This window comes from Clarias gariepinus, chromosome 22, assembly GCF_024256425.1.
Source record: "Clarias gariepinus isolate MV-2021 ecotype Netherlands chromosome 22, CGAR_prim_01v2, whole genome shotgun sequence".
Taxonomy (NCBI): domain Eukaryota; kingdom Metazoa; phylum Chordata; class Actinopteri; order Siluriformes; family Clariidae; genus Clarias; species Clarias gariepinus.
In genome coordinates, this window is record NC_071121.1 from 7,640,042 (window position 1) to 7,658,042 (window position 18,001).

Genomic DNA, 18,001 nt, shown 5'->3' on the forward strand with positions numbered 1-18,001 from the left:
GTGGAACATCAGGAAACAAAACAGTTTGTACGAGTCCCTCTCTTAACAACCCAAGGCTGAAAAAAATAGACTTTATTATGAGATTCTTCTTTTTTTTTCTTTTGTTTCTCAAAAGTCCTGTCAGGAAATCAATAAAATTGCGTATGTGTGACTACAGTTCTGAGCGACTCGTGTGAAGTCTCTCAAAGAGGCATTTGCGCTTTCTTTCTTTTCTTTACTTGAACTGTTGCTAGGCAATACAGAGTAATTCGGTGTGTGACCAAAGAATAATAGCTCGCATAATCACCTCCTGAAGCCACACACGACTGCGGATGGACCATGAAGGAATTATTGAAGCTGGGTAACAAAAAAAAAAAAAAGTACATGAAAACAAAAATACATTTCATGCTCATTTGAATCCTAAAATTCTTTGTTAAACAGGTCCAGCCTGTTTGGTTTGATCCCCAATCTCCCACTACTCGCACATTTTTTAGCCATCGTCATTAGTTAATATGGTTAATGTAAGCCATACTCATAAGTCATTATAATTGTGCTTATCTTTATTTGGTAAGTTGGTTATCATTCCTTGTAAGCATTTTATCCCCATGATGCCTCATAAAGCTCTGACGTGCTATAAAAATTTATGTTGATTGAGTTGTAAGTCACATTAATGTATTAAAACACTAAGGGTACATGTGCTCACAAAATTCTACCCTCTGGATGTTCATGGGCCTAATGAGTGTTTCCGAACACAGGACAAAATGTTGCCATTCCTGCAAACGGATAATCAAGTAATATCTCGCCACCAGGATTCGCAATTGCAAAAGACAGTGGTAGCGCAGTGGTTAAGGCGCTGAACTAGTGATTGGAAAGTCCCAGATCAAAAACCATAAAGTTGCCACTGTTGGGCTCATAAGTGAGGTCCTCAGTCCTAAACTGCTCAGATGTATATAGACATAAAAATGTAAGTCACTCTGGGTAAGAGTGTCTGCCAAATTTGAATCACAATATTGTAATTAAACTGCCTCCAGTGTTACTGTGTATAAAATTTTGATCTTGACTGAACTGAGACGGAACAACTCTCACTCCGCTTTATCCTGTATTCAGGGTCGCGGGGGTCCTGGAGCCTATCCCAGGAGGCTTAGGGCATGAGGCAGAGTACATCCTGGATAGGGTACCAATCCATCGCAGGGCGCACACACACATACACACACTCATTCGCACACTACAGGCAATTTGGGAATGCCAATTAGCCTAACCTGCGGGTCTTTGGACTATGGGAGGAGACTGGAGTAACCCACCAAGCACACAGAAGCGGGAATGAAGCCTTGCTGGGAATCGAACCCGGACCCTGGAGGTGCAAGGCGAGAGAGCTACGGAACAACTCATCACTTCAAAATTGTAAATTTAAGTCTGACAATTTATTACTATATAAAAACAGACAAAGTGACCAATGTCAACTGTTAGATATATTAAACGGGCCATACATTTGTGTTGAGGCCATGACTTAAAAGTCCATTTGTTCTTTTAACATACATGCGTTCCAGGTTATTTGTACTATTGCGCTGTTAATTCATAATAACGTATTAAATTTTACACTTAGAATTTTAGCTGGGCGATTTTAATTGCACTGCATTAACTGTCTACATTAGTTCTGTCAGATGGAGCGGTGTTACAGTGGCTAGGTGCTACATACTGTAATTGTAACTTTCTTGTTTGTGTATTACATTATTAGTTGTAAAGATTGTAACGTACACTGTTACAAGTTATAATATTGACACAGGCATGGTACATTATGTTTTATGAGGCAACAAAAGTTCAATAAAATGCTTACAATGGATTATTAAGGAATATAAGCAGAGTTATAATGATTGTTATAAAAAATAGGCTTCCTAGATAGTTTCTCTATTCAGAGACCCATGTAACGCCTGCGTTGCCCTCAACATCCCTAGAGCTGTCACCTGTCCCGATCCCATACGCCGTCCTGACCAGAAATGTTACGTTAATATGCTGCACTTGAATGGTTGGGTTGTTCATCCTATAAATCCAACGTTACTTTGTGACACAGGTTTACTCCACGGAAAAAAAAAAAAAACCCTTGCTACAACAGAATTACGATAAGACTGGCTTGTTTTTTTACAGCAGTAATGGAGGCACGGCCACGCACGACCACAAAGCTGTCGCATGACGGTAGAATCACAAAGCATGTTTTTTTTTTTCTTCTTATTGCCACTCTATATACTTTGCGTCACAAGCACGTCAATCGTTATTGCTTTGTGGTTAAAAGCAGATTTTTTTGTGTGTTTTTGATTTGAGAGCGGCACTGCGCACAAGAACTGTCCAAGCTTAAGAATTCAGTTAGGAGTCGTATTTAGTTAGATATTTACCGAACGGTCCGCACAAAAAAAAGAAAGAAAGAAAAAAGTCTGTCTCGAGACATCTGTAGAGCTGATCGGGGAAACAAGGCAAGAAACAGAGATGATGGAGTGCTACATCGAGATTTTTGGGAAATGTGTATAAAACCCATTATACATGAAAGGTGAAGATGGTTCGATTTCAATCGGATGTGGATTTAATAAATGTTGATCAAAAGACGATGTCGTCTGCATACATTTAGACTGATTTCAAATCCATGTCAATTGAGCAAACATCAACATGGTGCTACAACAGCTCTCAGGAACAAGAGAACTTAAATCGAGAACTTAAACCTCTAATTCAGCTTTACGTTGGATGATTTGGAGTTCCCCAAGGCTCAGAGATACATGGCTCTCTATCATCACTACGTAGGAGACTCATGTACCAGTGGGCCAGCAATTACATCTCCGTCTTTCTCTCTTGGCCAATTAGTTATTGTCTCTTTAAATGCAGAAGCACTTACATCAGGTGTATATAATCAGAGGGAACAGCAAGCTTGTCTTTGGTTGCCTTTTGAGAAACGCTGGCTACAAATTTGTTTTAGCTTCCCCTCCCCTCTGTCCTTGCTTCATCAATTACGTTAACGTTCGACCGTCTTAATGTTTGGCTGTTCAAAAAAAAGCCCAACATTACAGGCAGATTCCAACAGAATTACAGTATCCAGTCTGCACAGCAGCCAATTCAATCAGCATCAGAATGCCAGATAAGCCTTTATGGCCAACAACCTCTTTCCTCTAACACCTCTATAATAACCTGGACCTTACACAGCTTCATTATGCTCCTCCAAATGGAGCCTTACGCTCATACACTCTCTTTTGTACATATTCTATACGTCTGAATTATTATTATTATTTTTAAAAGAATATAGTTGACATTTCAGAGCCAGTAGTACACTATTGTCACATTTATGTCACGTTACTAGACCTCATATGCTTAAACGCTGGTTCCTTATTTACTAAGTCGAACCACAAATTCTCTTAACACAGCAAGGGATGAAGAGATGGCGGCTGATGATCAAACCTCGGTCGAGAAAAGCAAAATACTGCACTGTGTAAGACAGGTATGCACTGGTGTAGAGATCAGGACAAAGCGGACAGCACAGTGTCCACTTGTTCTGAAATGCATTTTGCCGGGGGGTGAGGAAGGATTCCCAGACGAAGCCTTCGGCGATGAGGACATCGGAAAAAACCCACCCCCCTTCCCCGGACCAAAGCACGGGGGAGGGTGACGCTCGCGAGGTGAAGAGGGGAGAGTAACAACCCCCCCCCGCCGTTCACATGACAGAGCAGCTCTTGGCCTTCTCCTTCTTGAAGGTGGAAGAGAGCAACTCGGAGCGGCTGGGCAGGTGGAGAAGGCGTTTGGAGAGGCGGCGGTTGGGGCTAGACTTAGCCAGCGGCTGAAGCTTGTTGACGCAAGCCAGGGCCGCGGTGCGGAAAACGCTGTGGATGCTTTTCTCTGATGTGAAGGCTGAGCACTCCAGGTATGCCTCGGCCCCAAGCTGCTTGGCCATGGCTGAACCCTGGAACAAAGGAGAGAGAAGATGAAGAAGAAAAATGAGAAGGCTTTATTCGTCTCGTATACTTTACAGCTTTTCTTCGCACAGGCCTATTAGAAAGCTGGGGCCAGAGTGTAGGACTCATGTCAGCCATGATATAGTGACCCTCCAACAGAGACAATTGAGGGCCTGGCTCAAAGAACCAACAGTACCGGTGCTTAAACTCCCAACCTTCTGATCACTAACCCAGAGCCTTAATCATTTGAGCTGCCCGGTATATACTGTTGTTCAGAGGTTTGAATATTATTTGTATTAAATTAAGTGTCGATGCAAACCATTTATGAATATGGTACTCCTCCATAAATATGGTTACGCTACCGTAAACGCAATAAATTGAATATATATTGATAAATATCGCACCTGCTCTTGTGTGATGGGTGTTTGTTTCTGATTGGATAGTTCCATCAGCGTACACACATCCGTGCGCAGGTCCGTTTTGCAGCCAACAAGCAGGATGCGTGTGTTGGGGCAGAAGTCCATGATCTCTGTCTTCCACTGCACAAATACAGACAGAGATAAGCAAGTTTGTTCAATTAGAAGTGCCTTTAACCGGTCATAGAATAGAAAATATATACAATAACAGCAAAAGTCTTCCTCTGGTGTTTCCATTTCATCTCAACTCCGAAAAACCAGGCTTTGCTTAATTTTCCCTGTGTGTGAGCGTGTGTCAGTGTAAGATGCCCTATGTATGTGTACTTTCACCTGAAGATGAATGAATAAGACTGGAAGACGTCAGTACTCTCAAAGGCTTAAAACAATCCACTTAGCTAAATCAAAGATTTGTTCCATATTGTTTGAATTTCAAAGATACCTTCTTGAGTCCGCTCTCGACAGTGTCTGGACGGCTGATGTCGAAACACAGGAGCACGGCGTCGGAGTCGCTGTAACAAAGAGGCCTCACGTTGTCATAGTAAGGAGAACCTGAAATGAGACACATGAAAAACAAGACGACATGAAACCCATTAAACCAAATATCATGACCATCTTGATTCATAGAGCCAAGAATAAAGGCCTGGTTCTCACAGCTAGACCTTAGTGCCAGTACATAGCTTAGCTCTTCTTTCTAAACCACAATATACTGGCATTTTAAAGGACATGACAATGCCAAATAAGTCCTAAAGCCTTATCGATCCTTGGTTTTATAGATTACACAACGGGAACATCGAGTTTGGGGCCAGGCCGGCGCTCCCACTCTTTCTCCAGATCCTTAAGTAAGCCACCCACCACTGCTTGTGTGTGTGTGTGTGTGTCTGTGTGTGTATATGCGCGTGTCCCACACACGCAATACCTCTGCTCCCCCTGTTTCCACAGCAACAGCCTCGGAATCTACCATCTGCAGAACGTCTTCCACCCACTCCTCCATAAAGGCTTCCCTCATCTGCCAATCATTAGACACAGAGCCGTACCCACCCACCAGCTAGTGCTGGATAAAATGCCTGGGTCAAACCAGGTTCTTGTCCCTCACTGCACACAGACCTGATGTCCATTGTCCTGTTCAAACCAGGTATAACATAACATCGAAGTCCTCTAGGAATTCCTTCGCCTTTGGTAAAATGACGACACACAGCGAGGTATGATCTTTGGATACGCTCATCCAATCATACAAATCAGCATATTTGATTAGACTGGCGTTGCTAAGACGTGGTCTTTATGGATTTCACAAAATCAACACATCTATTCATGATCTGATTGTCCAGGCATCTTTGCTTTGTCTTGTGATGCAGGGAAACATCTGTTGCCTCTATGACTAGAAGAATATAACTTTTTTTTTTTTTTTAATATGTATGCACTGGGGCTCACTGATGGGACAAAAAAAAAAAAACATCAATACTATGATGCATTGTTTTACAATATGCTTTTTATTCTCTGGGATGTTTTTCTAATACAAATCAAAAGCAGCTGCTGATGTTTTTATTTCACCTACTGTATAATGTTAATTATTATGCTTTTAAAACTACATTTTACATTATAGTGTTTTAAATATATTATGTTTTTTTTATATAATACTGTATGTTTACTCATCATCTCATCTACATCTAATAAAAGCACCATTAATTTTTTTTTTTAATGCAACACTTAAATGCTGGCAGTTTCCACACAAACCATTTATGAATACAGTACAGTTCAGATGTTCATATTAAATTTAATTAAATGATGTAGATTAAATTAAAGAAATGGAAATAAAGATTTTACTGTGACAGGCTGCAAAGTGCCTAAAGACACAATTTATTTTATTACATTTCTTTTTTAATGTAACAACCTCAGCAGCAACCTTATTTCCCCTCTTGTCTGTTCCAACCACTCAGCATTTAGCGTCTCCAGTACACTAATCACCAGCCTGATCATCGGTCATCGTCTGCACCCGTTTCTGGTCCTAAGTTAAAAAAAATTTAATGCTTGAACAAAAAAAATCAGATTTTCAGATTGGACTGAAAATGAGAGCCATAGAAAGTCCTTCAGGAAGCCTGGAGAACTATTCCTCAAGACTACATTAAAAATACAAGAGTCTGGATCAAAACTGAATCAAAACTTTTTTTACAGTACTCTGTGTATATAGTATATATATTTAATTACACACTTACAACACCATCTGTTGAATTTTGGAATAAGCTAAATTTTTAACGTGATATTGTGACGTGCGCGAAATGAAGGCGTGAGATTGCGTAAACTTCAATTTAACAAACAGTGCGTATTAAAATAAAATGTACAGCGCTACGTGTTGAGTTTTAAGATGAACTAATGATTTTTCCGAGGATACAAGAGCGTTTTCCATTTAAGGTTAAAATTAGCATATCATATCTTCCCGTGGGCCGATTGTGATAAAACAAAGCCTATATGTTACCTCAAGCTCGGCCAAAGACACCTGTGAAAACCCTGTTTTTGTAGTCAGACAGACAGTCAAAAATTTCCAAAAACCACGTGATGTGTTCCGTTACTCACCTTACGTCCCCCCAAATTATTTCTTTGCAAATATCTTCAATGTACAGACACTTTAATGTACTTTACAGTTTTATTATATGTATAAATTGTGAAATGTTTTTAGAATCAAATATTGATCTATATGCTACAATACACAACCTAAACAGCGCATTCTTTATTGCAAAGTCTGTCTCGATCATGTCTTTAATTTATTGCGGTAGCCATTTTGCAAATCAATAAAAATCAGCTAAAAAGCCTCAAACTGCAGGCCTTTCAGGTTAGACAGTCTGTAGAGACGACGCATCTTTGCAAATCGTGCCACTGACCATCTCTCCTCTTCTTTATCTCTGATAAGTCACGGATGTTCACAATCTGTGCGTGAGCAAGCATTCAATTACCTCTGCTCTTAATGCAGCGATCGATAGACATGCACACCGGGGATGCGGAGAAGCCGTTTTTCAATTAAAGCTGACAAATTACACATCCAAGATGAGAACCTGGCTGACCCAAGCACATAGAGTGAATAATTATACAAACCCCCCAAAGTCGACCATAATGCAGCATAGACTTTGAACTGGTACTGAAATATGTAAAACGTACAGGACAGAAGGGGGTTACACTTGTATGAGGCAGAAAGTTATTTTCTCGTATTAATTGCCTGCAGTTTGGGGATGACTACGTGGTGCTAACCAACCTGCTGCTGATGTGTTCCTCAGCTAAATGAGACGGGACTTTTATGACATCTATAAAAAGTCTGTGAGCCTTCGGAATCCACAGCAAGGAAAATAAAACAGGTAACAACTTTAGAGCCAAAAGCATGGCAGCAGAGACCTCGAGATTTGTCGAGGGGTATGATTACGTATATGGAGGATCTGTGTATGAGATCAAAGGAGGAATCTTGTGAGGAACAGATGGAGATAGAGGAGGCTGTTATTCGCTTTTGCACGGTGCATAGAGAAATGCCAAGACTTATCACAGTGCACCCCATCTGCTCAACCTTTTCATTCAATGCTGCCATTCTTTAAGCTAATAAGGTCAGATTTGGTGAAATCTCTAGAACCAAGTTCCATAAATTACTGAAGGTTTGTTTTGTTACATCACGATTCCATCCATCCAAGAACCTGTGTAGTCCAACTAGACCAAAAAGACCATGGAAGCCAGTGGTGCCCATTCGATTTATTCCTATTTTTACAACCAAGGTAGGACCTCCAGTCAACACTACACAGGCAATTTGGGATCACCAATTACCCTAATCTGCATGTCTTAGGACTGTGGGAGGTAACCAGAGTACATAGAGGAAACCCCATGCAAACAGACCCCGAGGCCGGATCCTGCAGGTGCAAGGCGACGATGCTAACCATTAAGCCACCGCCGACATCAAGACTATGTTAGAGCTTACCTCACCTCTGTCATGGTCTGTTTCAGTCTACGTTTTCTGGGCCAGGGTTCAGTTTGTATCATGGTTCAGCTTGGGGAAGAAAAAAAATGCTTCCAGCTATCAGTTGTAATTGGACTAATTTCTCCATTACCCACGATACATCTGTGCTAAAATGTGGTCTTCTTAGAATTTCATACAATGGCACAATTAATCCGTCAGATTCTAATCAGGAACACTATCTAATGCCAAGTATTGACCTGTTGCCTTTGTTATTGCTTAATTATGTTTCAGAGCTAGAGGAGAGTTTGGCACTGCTGGAGGTGAGATGATGGCTGTTACCATTAGTGTTAAAATTGTGTTTAGCTCCCAGATCAGCATGATCACTGTGGTGCCTTCATAGATATCCTGCCACATTCGGTGCATTTCCTGTTGCGTGACTCTTTCAACAAACTAGTTTTTGTTAATGTTTTTTTTTAATCAATGACAATTTCCATATTCACGTCCAACATAAAATAAATACACTTAAAACAACATTTAGCTCTGTGATTGAAAAAAGATCATTATAAACTCTAAATATAATTTTTAAAAATTGCAGGTATTGTGAGACAAACCATAGTCTACCACATTTCGGTTCTGCTTCGGCTTCTTGCATCACCACTCAATCACTGGCCAATCTAAAACCCACAAAATCTTCATGTTCTATGACTGACGAGAAATACCACACTGTGCAAATTTGCAAGTTTAGAATAAAAAATGCATTATTTCAACAAATCTAATATGTAAGCAAAATAGGTGTGAATCATTGGTAGACTGTTGATTAAATTTAATTTAGGTGTGCATTTTCAGTTTAATGCAACTCAATAGCACTAAAGTTTCCCTGAAGTCTCTGGTGCAGCTATACTTCTTACAGATTTTGAAGTGTTAAAACTAATAAAAGTACTTAAAAAAAACATCGAAATACTGTGTAACTTATGTTGTTGACTGTTTAAAGGGGCGATGGTTCGATTCCCACTTCAGGTCTGTATGCATGGTTCTAACTTGGTGGATTGGCACCCTGTCCAGGGTGTACCCCGCCTTGTTCCCTAAATCTGCTGGGATTGGATCCAGGCCCCCCATGACCATGTATACAGGATAGAGCGGTATAGGCAATAAGTGAGTACGTTAGATCATGTAAGCGAGGGACGACTCGGATGTGATCTAAAACAAGCACAGAGGTGAATTGTGGAAGGGTAAGGGTTTTGGTAAAGGTGGATCTGTGGTGGATCTCTGGCAATGCTAGGGTTTAAACTCCAAATCTTCTGATTATTATTCCAAAACCTTGACTGTGAATTACCACTGTTCCAAATAAAACTAACAAATTAAAAAATTCTGTGTGTTGTCTGTGTCAACAACATAATGGACACAAATGGACAATAATTGAACATAAACACCTTTATGGGCTGAAATATCTGAATTAATCAGCACTCAGGATCTCAAAGTAAGGACGGCCAGGCTGAGAGAGGTCAATGATTACAAAGGAGCTTGGTACAAGGGTGAAAAGAACAAAATGGTAAGTGTATCCGCCCCCCACCATTCCCATTAAAGATAGATGGGAACGAGTCCTGACGCATTCCTCCACGAAACTTCTGCACCCCGCCCCCCAAACTACACTCCCTGTCCTCACAGAGAAACAGCGTGGCCAAGATTCAATCGAGGTCCCCACTGGGAATTTCACAAAGAATGGTCCCTCTTGCAGAGAAGCAGCTATCCATGACCTTTTGAGCCTTCCTCATTCACAGGGGTCATCTGGGAGCTGCTCGTGAGTTTCCACCTCTCATCCCGTCCATACTTCTATTAGAAAAGCACTCATTAATCTACTTGCCACTCTAATGCGCTAATAGTCCGCTATACCTCAGCTGCCAGGTCATCGTACACAATCGCCTGCTCCAACTGCCAAGCTTGGATCTACGGCAAAAATGTGTTTCACTTAACATATTAAGAGGCTGTCCATTGCCAAAACCTTGTAGCAAGTGATGTACAGTAGACTCCACTTTTCTGGGACATCTTCCTCTAGTGGGCTTCGAGTTGGCCACCATCATTGCGGAAATTGATTTTTGCTTGTAAATCCGAGCAAAGCACCCAAGAGAGTTGTTTGGAAGCGCAACGATGAGGTCAGTCCAATCAACGCGAAGAAGCTTAATAAAAAACGCTGCTCTTAAATTCCCAGCAGACAAGAGCGCGGAGCTCCTGGGTGGATATAATTAGTGTGCTGGGGAAACTCCAGCAGATACATAACAATCACAGCCATGCCATGGTGGCTACACCCATTTACTTTTTACATTTGTCTTTTATTTGTCAGACCTTTAATCCATCACTACTATTACTTTTGTAATCAGTAATACCTTAAGCTGTAATAAATGTTATTTGTTTTTAAATGTGTATAATATGAAATGTATATACGGAGGGGCCGAAAAATATATACACACTTTAAAAGTTGGTATCTTTGCCCTTCTGTAAACCTACTTTTTTTTTTTAAACATGGTTTATGCCATCACATGACCGTCAGAAAAGAGCAATATATTTGTGAGGCATAAAAACATATACATGTATGCAATTTTTGGGGCTCCTCTGTATGCATTAGACCCATAGAGCTTCTGACATCATAACCACTTTAGGACGTTATTCATACCCTTGCCATTCGATTCAATAGACCGGATGGATAGATTTATAACCATAATAACATAAATGCATCCCTTTTTTTATACACTTAACCTGTGTATGGGCATGGAGGGGAGACCATGGGGATTATACCTTTCGGGTAGGGCTGGGCACTTAATAAAAAAAAAAAACATTTAGAACCGTGTATTGAATTTTTATAATTATTATTGCATTATTACTAATGAAAAAATAACTTTTAATACCCCATTGTGTGTGTTCATGTAATTTCCCATTTACAAAAATACATAAATATGGTCACATGACTCTGTTCCCTCCAGGTCTGCTACATGGAGGAGGACTCTTATTATAAAAAAAAAATCCATCTTAAACTTTTGACTATATCTTCTGTACAAACTTGGTCGGCTATGAGGGCCAAGAAAATATATGGTTCGTTAATCATAATCAAGTTAAAATGTTCCATTTACTATGGTATTGAATTGTGGCACAAGGCTGAGGACACCCTAGATGGGGGGCGAACACATCACAGGGCAGAATCCCACATACTCACACACCAAGTCAAAGACTTAATGCATTAGGAAACACCAATCAGCCAACAGTGCTTGTCTTTGGACACACACAAGATTCAAACCCCCAACCCTGGAGACACAATATATCTTTTCTAACACTATATTGGTTACACATATGCTGAAAATCAAGGGTTTAAGGGTCCAATCTTGGTGAGCCATTGTTCTAGAGTCATATGTTGACCAAAAAAAACAAACAACAACCCATCAGCCAGGAGCACCAGGTCAGCCAAACCCTAGCGGGTGCAGTTCTTTTCACATCTTTTCCGCAGACAGAATGAACAGAAGATGAATAAAACATTTAACTGTATCCTAAAGAGCAATCTGCACTGAGCTGATATGATTGTCTCTCAGGACAGGAGTTATAAAATATTTGGACGACTAACAAAATGGCAGTGAGAGAACCTGGTCTAATTCTGTCCCTACACACCAGATGAATGGCTGGAAGCTTTCTGAATCCCTCCTGCGTCCCCTCAACCTCACGCGCATTCCTTAAAGCACACTCTGTCCCTCCGCTGGCTCGCCACCAAACAGATCAAAGAGTGTCTGCCAATATAAAATAGAGGATCATCCCTGTGGGCTGAGTTTCATTCAGCCTTTCCAATATTGGCAGATGAACACCAAATTAGTGAGAGAAAAATGCTCACACACAGGCATAAACCTCGAACCATTTTTTTTTTTTTCACACTGTGCAGGCAGCCAGACACCACTCAGCGCTAAGGGTACGGTTTCACACAGTGTCCAGATAAATCACATGTTAAAACCACAACACGGTCAGTTGAGTGTAAATCAGGTCAATGGACTACAGCACGAAATTCGAACCGACTCGACAGCCTGGTGATCTTTCTTCATGACTTCACAGCATCACATCATGTATTTACATGGGTTCGGGTCTATTAGAGTTTGATAAACCATTATTATCAAGGTAGTATTTAAATTGTGCACCTACAAAATAATTGTTTAAACATTATACATAATAAAAAAAAGCTCCTATTTTCCTCTGAGCATCTACAAGAAGTATAGCTGAACCGCACCAGCAGCCATGGACTAGGATTAACGTAGATAACAGATGAACCAGTTTGTTTAGCTGAAGTCATTGGCTGCCGCGCTGAATCCAGGGAAGAAAATTTGAATTTGTAATTAGAAAGGCAAAGCATGTCTGAACCAATGTCTACATTATGTAAAACGTGTTAGCTGTTAGGTGAGCTGATTCATTTCAGACTTTATAGACTCGAGTACGACCTGAGGCTAATTAATGCATCACGTGACCTTCATCTTAATAGAAGTATATCGTGATCAGGGTGGCTGGTGTGACATAATAACCATATGGTGGTACTGTAAGACATTTCTACAGCAAATAATGCTGACAAAGTGCCTGCATAATAATGTTGTGTTTAAAAAAATTAACCTTTGAAAATTGGTGTAAGTGCATTTTTATTTAATGCCTACTAAACAAATTAAGATATAAGGTGAAACATAATCAAGATGCATAATTTATTACCGTATTGATACTACATTGTAGGGGCGGGAATCACCAGTCACCTCCGGACACGATTCAACGTTACATTTTACCCCAGATTTTGTTACAATTTTGAACCTTTAAAAAGTTTCATAATTCAGCTCATTCTTTATAGCATTGGTTTTCCCAATTAAAAACCAAGTGCAGCATTTAAACGATACAAACTAGCTTTAAATACAAGAGTTTGACATTTAACTTCAAATTAAATTCAACAAAAAAGCTACATTTTTGATGAGCAAAACATATCTGTCATCGGCCATAATTATTATTTTTAAACAAACTTAGCAAATAGATCACTCCTACGACAGGGGATAAAAAAGGGCAAATAGTTCAAAGTTCGCCTCCTGCAGGATAATAAAGAAACAGCGACATTTTACCACCTCAAATATTGCTCAAAGTCTCAAAATTTAACTCGATTGTGTGCATGCAGGTTGAGTAGCATTCTAACGTGGGCATGTGTGCAATTTTCGCCTTGTGAGTGGGATTGAGACTAATTGGCTCATAGAATTTTGGAAAAAAGTTAGATCGGAGGCTTTTAACATGCACAATTTTTGACAGTGTAAGACCATAAAAATGCATTTCTGTTGCGTCATTCGAAAATTCTGGTCAATGGGCGATTGACTGGTTCATCTGTATTATAAATGTAAAATCAGTTTGTGGTGATACGTGCATCTCTACACTAAAGAATCATGATTCATAACTGAATTGATTTTTCCCCCTCATCTCTAATTTATTGTGATGTCCCCCATCCCCAACAGTGTCATATAAATATTTAGTTATGCTTATTTATTAATAAATAAATACTTATCACGCTTAAATACATCACAGCGCATTAAAATTCCATGTAGATGATCTAATATTTATCAAGCACGATACTGATGCTGATATTTGATGCAGTGCATCCCCCACTATTCATGTGCTGTGACCGGATACCACTGAGTTAATGATCAGCTACAGCATGCGAGACAATTGTGCAGCTTCTTTGCGATGCATAATCAGCTGACAAAGCGATAACAGAGCATAGTAGATTCTCCAAAAAAGAAAACCAGGCTGGGCATGAGCTCTTACCTGATGTGTCCCACAAACTCAATTCTACACGCTGTTCCTCCAGCTCCAGGCATGCTGTGTAGTTCTCAAACACAGTGGGCACATACGTCTGTGGACACACATCACACAACCCTGTGTATTAGTAACTCAGCAAAAACCTGAGCAGGAATGCAAACTAGACATTATATCTATGTATAACAATTTGTTAATTATGTATTATAACTTATTGAAGAACAGGATCACAAGGAAGAACACTTGCTGTGCTGAGGAATGGCCAGAGCATGCATGTGCATCCATGTGCATGTGCAATATATTACTCTCTACTAAAAGGGCAAAAATAAGTACACCCTGCCTATTCTTTGTGATCTTAGGCACACTCATTTTAGAAATTATGAATTAGATATGAATCAGGATGTGCGTCACAACTGTAGGGCATGCTTAAAATTATTTAAAAAAAAAACACAGACAGACAGACAAAAAAAAAAAAAGACAAACCTCTGGATAGCAATCTTTTGCAAGAACCTGCAGCATTGCTGTTTTCCCGCATTGCACGTCACCAACCAGGACCAGTTTACATCTAATTACCAATGGCTGTGTGTTTCTTCTTTCCTTCATCGTTGCTGTTTTTAAAGAGTTGTAAAGAGAACAAGAAAGCAGAGCGTAAATGCCTGCAGACAGACTCGGATCCAAACTGCGCAGCTGCGCGACTCAGACCTGCTCGACAGATTGATGCGACTGATCCGACCGACTGCGGGGATTTTATATAGAGCCGCGGCAGCCAATCAGCACGCAGCACTGGCCCCGCCAGCCAATAAGATAGCGCTCGAGCGTCCCGCCTTTGCTCCACTGCCCCAAAATCTGTGGCGAGGCGAGTTTCCCCGACTGTGTAGCAGTGCTGAACAGGGTGCTAAAACTATTGAAATATGACTCTTTATCAAATACCAGCATATTATATCAGAATCTTAGCAATTACTTGTTACCTTTCTCTACCTTTTTTTAACCTGTTGTTTGACAAATACTCACCTGACACCACAGTAACAGTGAAACTACGTATTAACCCGCAGACTAGAACACTAAACTGTTTGTCAAGATAGCACGAGGGGTGTTCAAGTCAAACCGAGACTTTTGATGGCGCAGAATAGCACAACACAGTTATGAGAGTGAACAGTTATTTCTCTATATAGAAATAGAAAGATTTCCTTCAGGATCACTAAAGTATCTATCTACAGTACATATCTATCTGTCTATCTACATTAGCCAACTAGCTATTTATCTTGCTAGCCATAATCACATGCGTAGCCCAGTGTTACAGTAATGCTTGGATTTCATCAAAGTAGAAAGTTTTATTAGCGTGCCAGAGACATGATCGGACTGCCTGCTTCACGTCCGAAACTCTGTCCTCCCAGGATCACCTTTAATACCCTAAACATGTGGAAATGGTTTGGAGCGAGGTCTGGACTGTATGGAGAAGTGTCAATAACTCCCAGCTGAATTCCCGTAATGTGCAAGTGGTGCGTCCCCCAGCATTAGTTTTGTACACACGATAAAAGAATTTCATGCAAAGTGGAGTAAGGTTTAAGCTTTTGCTGAAAAGAATCATCCGAACAAAGCAGTGGTGAACTGAGTGCCACACCTTATGAATGATAACATGGTGTCTTCATTAAGGACAATTGTTCAGCGCAGAAAAAAATTCCAAATCTCTCTAGATAGATTTTTTTGTGACAACGGCTGCCAAGTGCAAACCAGAGGCTAAGAAACCAAAAAAAAAAAATTACCCAGTGTTTTTATGAAAAGCAACTCTTCTTTCAAACACTAACCCCCACCTATCTTCCTCTCCTCCATTCCTTCATGACAACAAGTCTTCATGAGAAAGTTATGTGAACAATACAGTACATGTAAAAATGAAATGTTCGCGCTCTTCTGTACAGTTTTTTTATATTTAGTGCTGTATGTAATTTTTGCATAATTAAGGCTTTTTCATACTTTGTGTTATATTTTGTTATACAAACAAAATAAATCAAAAGTTAAATATTGCTCATAGTAATCGTAATTGCATCTGTAATCATAATTAACTTTTGTAAATCGCGCTGGATAAGACCGTCTGCCAAATGCCTTAATGTAAATGTTTATGAATAATAGTGGGTACAGTTACCAAAGACATCTTTGACAAGCTGGAAACAAGTTATCCATTAATTTTCAAAGATTATACGTTCCACTCGCTGAATGTTCACATGATCATCATTTACAAATGTACAGTTTTCTTTAAAATGTTTGCACTGTTTACATGTTTTACTGCGACTAAGAGTCTCATCACGAGACTGTGGTTTTACCTTCATTTCATCTCAAGTACAACATGAAAAATACATGCACAAAGAAATCACAGTTATACAGTACGATAGCATCAACTCTGTATTTTCAGAAGCACATGAGAGATGTTGATCTACTCCATGCAGAACATTAAGTTCAATTATACATTTGTGTATATGGACAATCATTTGTTTCCTGTTTCGTTATTGATTCACTCAAATTCACTAACTGCTTCATCCTGGTTATGGTTGCAGAAACCTGAGAACGATGTGAGGATACGCCCTAAATGGGACATAAGCCAGCTCAATGCATCTTGAGACACATATTTGCACACTCGTTCACACCTAGGAGCAAATTTGCATCACCAATCATCCTATTAGCATGTGAAACTGAAGAATCCAAAAGAAACTCACAAAGGTATCAAGGCAAAATATGAAACTCCACATAGACAGCAAGAGTCTGATATGCTATAAAACAGCATTATGCCTTTGGTTCTTTAGATATTTCTGTCTTTATTTGGAAGTATGTCTTATCATCTTGTTGAAAGTGCTACATTTTATCCATGTCTATACCCTTTGGCAAAGGTAGATAGGATCTGGGCTGAAATATCCTTGTGCTTAGGAGAATTCATGATGCCATCTATCTTCACAAGAGCTCCTAAATCCCCAGCTACAAAACAGGCCCACTGCAAAGCATCACTGATCCTGCACCATATTTAAAGAAGCTTTTTTTCTTGTATGCAGACCGCAGACCGTCACCAAACATGCAGATTTAAAGATTTTCTTTTGCATTTTGTGGGATTCTTTTAGAAAAGGCTCCTTTCCTGTACACAGCCTGTTATTTTAGTGGTATTTAATAGCTGAGACTGAAACCTAACAATGGAGTAAATTGTGAAACTCTAAACCTGTGATCATCAACTGTTTCCCCCTCAATCACCATTGTCCTAAGTGTGGGGGGACAGAGTACTCATGGTTCCAATCCTTTGCAAATTGCCAATTATGTTTTTATGAACAATGCATAATTATGCTGAATTGAAGTTGCTACCACCTGTGTATTTTATATCTATTATAAGATTTGACCGAAAAAAATTATATTCTGTTGAAAGTGCTTTGGTTTTTCACATGGTAATAGATAAAAAGGGGAAAAAGTGCGCAACCTCATATTCCTACTCAAGAAAAAAAGAGAACAAAAAATATATATGTTTTTCAAGTATACCAATTTTGGCATTCCTTATGGTTGTCAATAAATTTTGGCATATTATTTTTAAAAAAAGAAGGGAAAAAAGGACGACTTATGTTATTCGATGTTAGAACAAATTAAATGGCTTTTCTTATTGCTTGAATAAAAATGAAAATTATTTTGTCTTATTTTTAATTTTATACATTCATTTCTGCTCTTTATGTCATAAGTTCTTGAGTGTATGACGCATCTTTTGTGACTGTTCAAATCTAATAACAAAAATATTTATTTCTCTTTTCTTGTAACAGCAATGATTTTCAATTAATCTATGAGCTGATAAAAATTAAGGAAATCTTATTAGTTAATAATAAAACTTTAAATATTTAGGCAGCTAAATATATATATATACATGTATGTTTAAAAATATCCTAAAATAACATAAGACACAGTTATAATTGTTAAATACTGTAGTTTATCACTAC

The 18,001-nt window shown here is 39.4% G+C and overlaps 1 protein-coding gene across 1 annotated transcript; it reads right to left on the bottom strand.

Annotated features, from left to right (window-relative positions):
* Window positions 1-1,300: 1,300 nt before the first annotated feature.
* rnd1b (Rho family GTPase 1b) lies at window positions 1,301-14,748 on the bottom strand. Its single transcript, XM_053481920.1, has 5 exons — window positions 14,529-14,748; window positions 14,055-14,142; window positions 4,761-4,870; window positions 4,310-4,444; window positions 1,301-3,913 (listed from the first exon to the last, which is right to left on the bottom strand). Exons 1-5 carry the CDS (start codon window positions 14,646-14,648, stop codon window positions 3,668-3,670), a joined length of 699 nt encoding a protein of 232 aa, XP_053337895.1. The 5' UTR covers window positions 14,649-14,748; the 3' UTR covers window positions 1,301-3,667.
* Window positions 14,749-18,001: the final 3,253 nt, after the last annotated feature.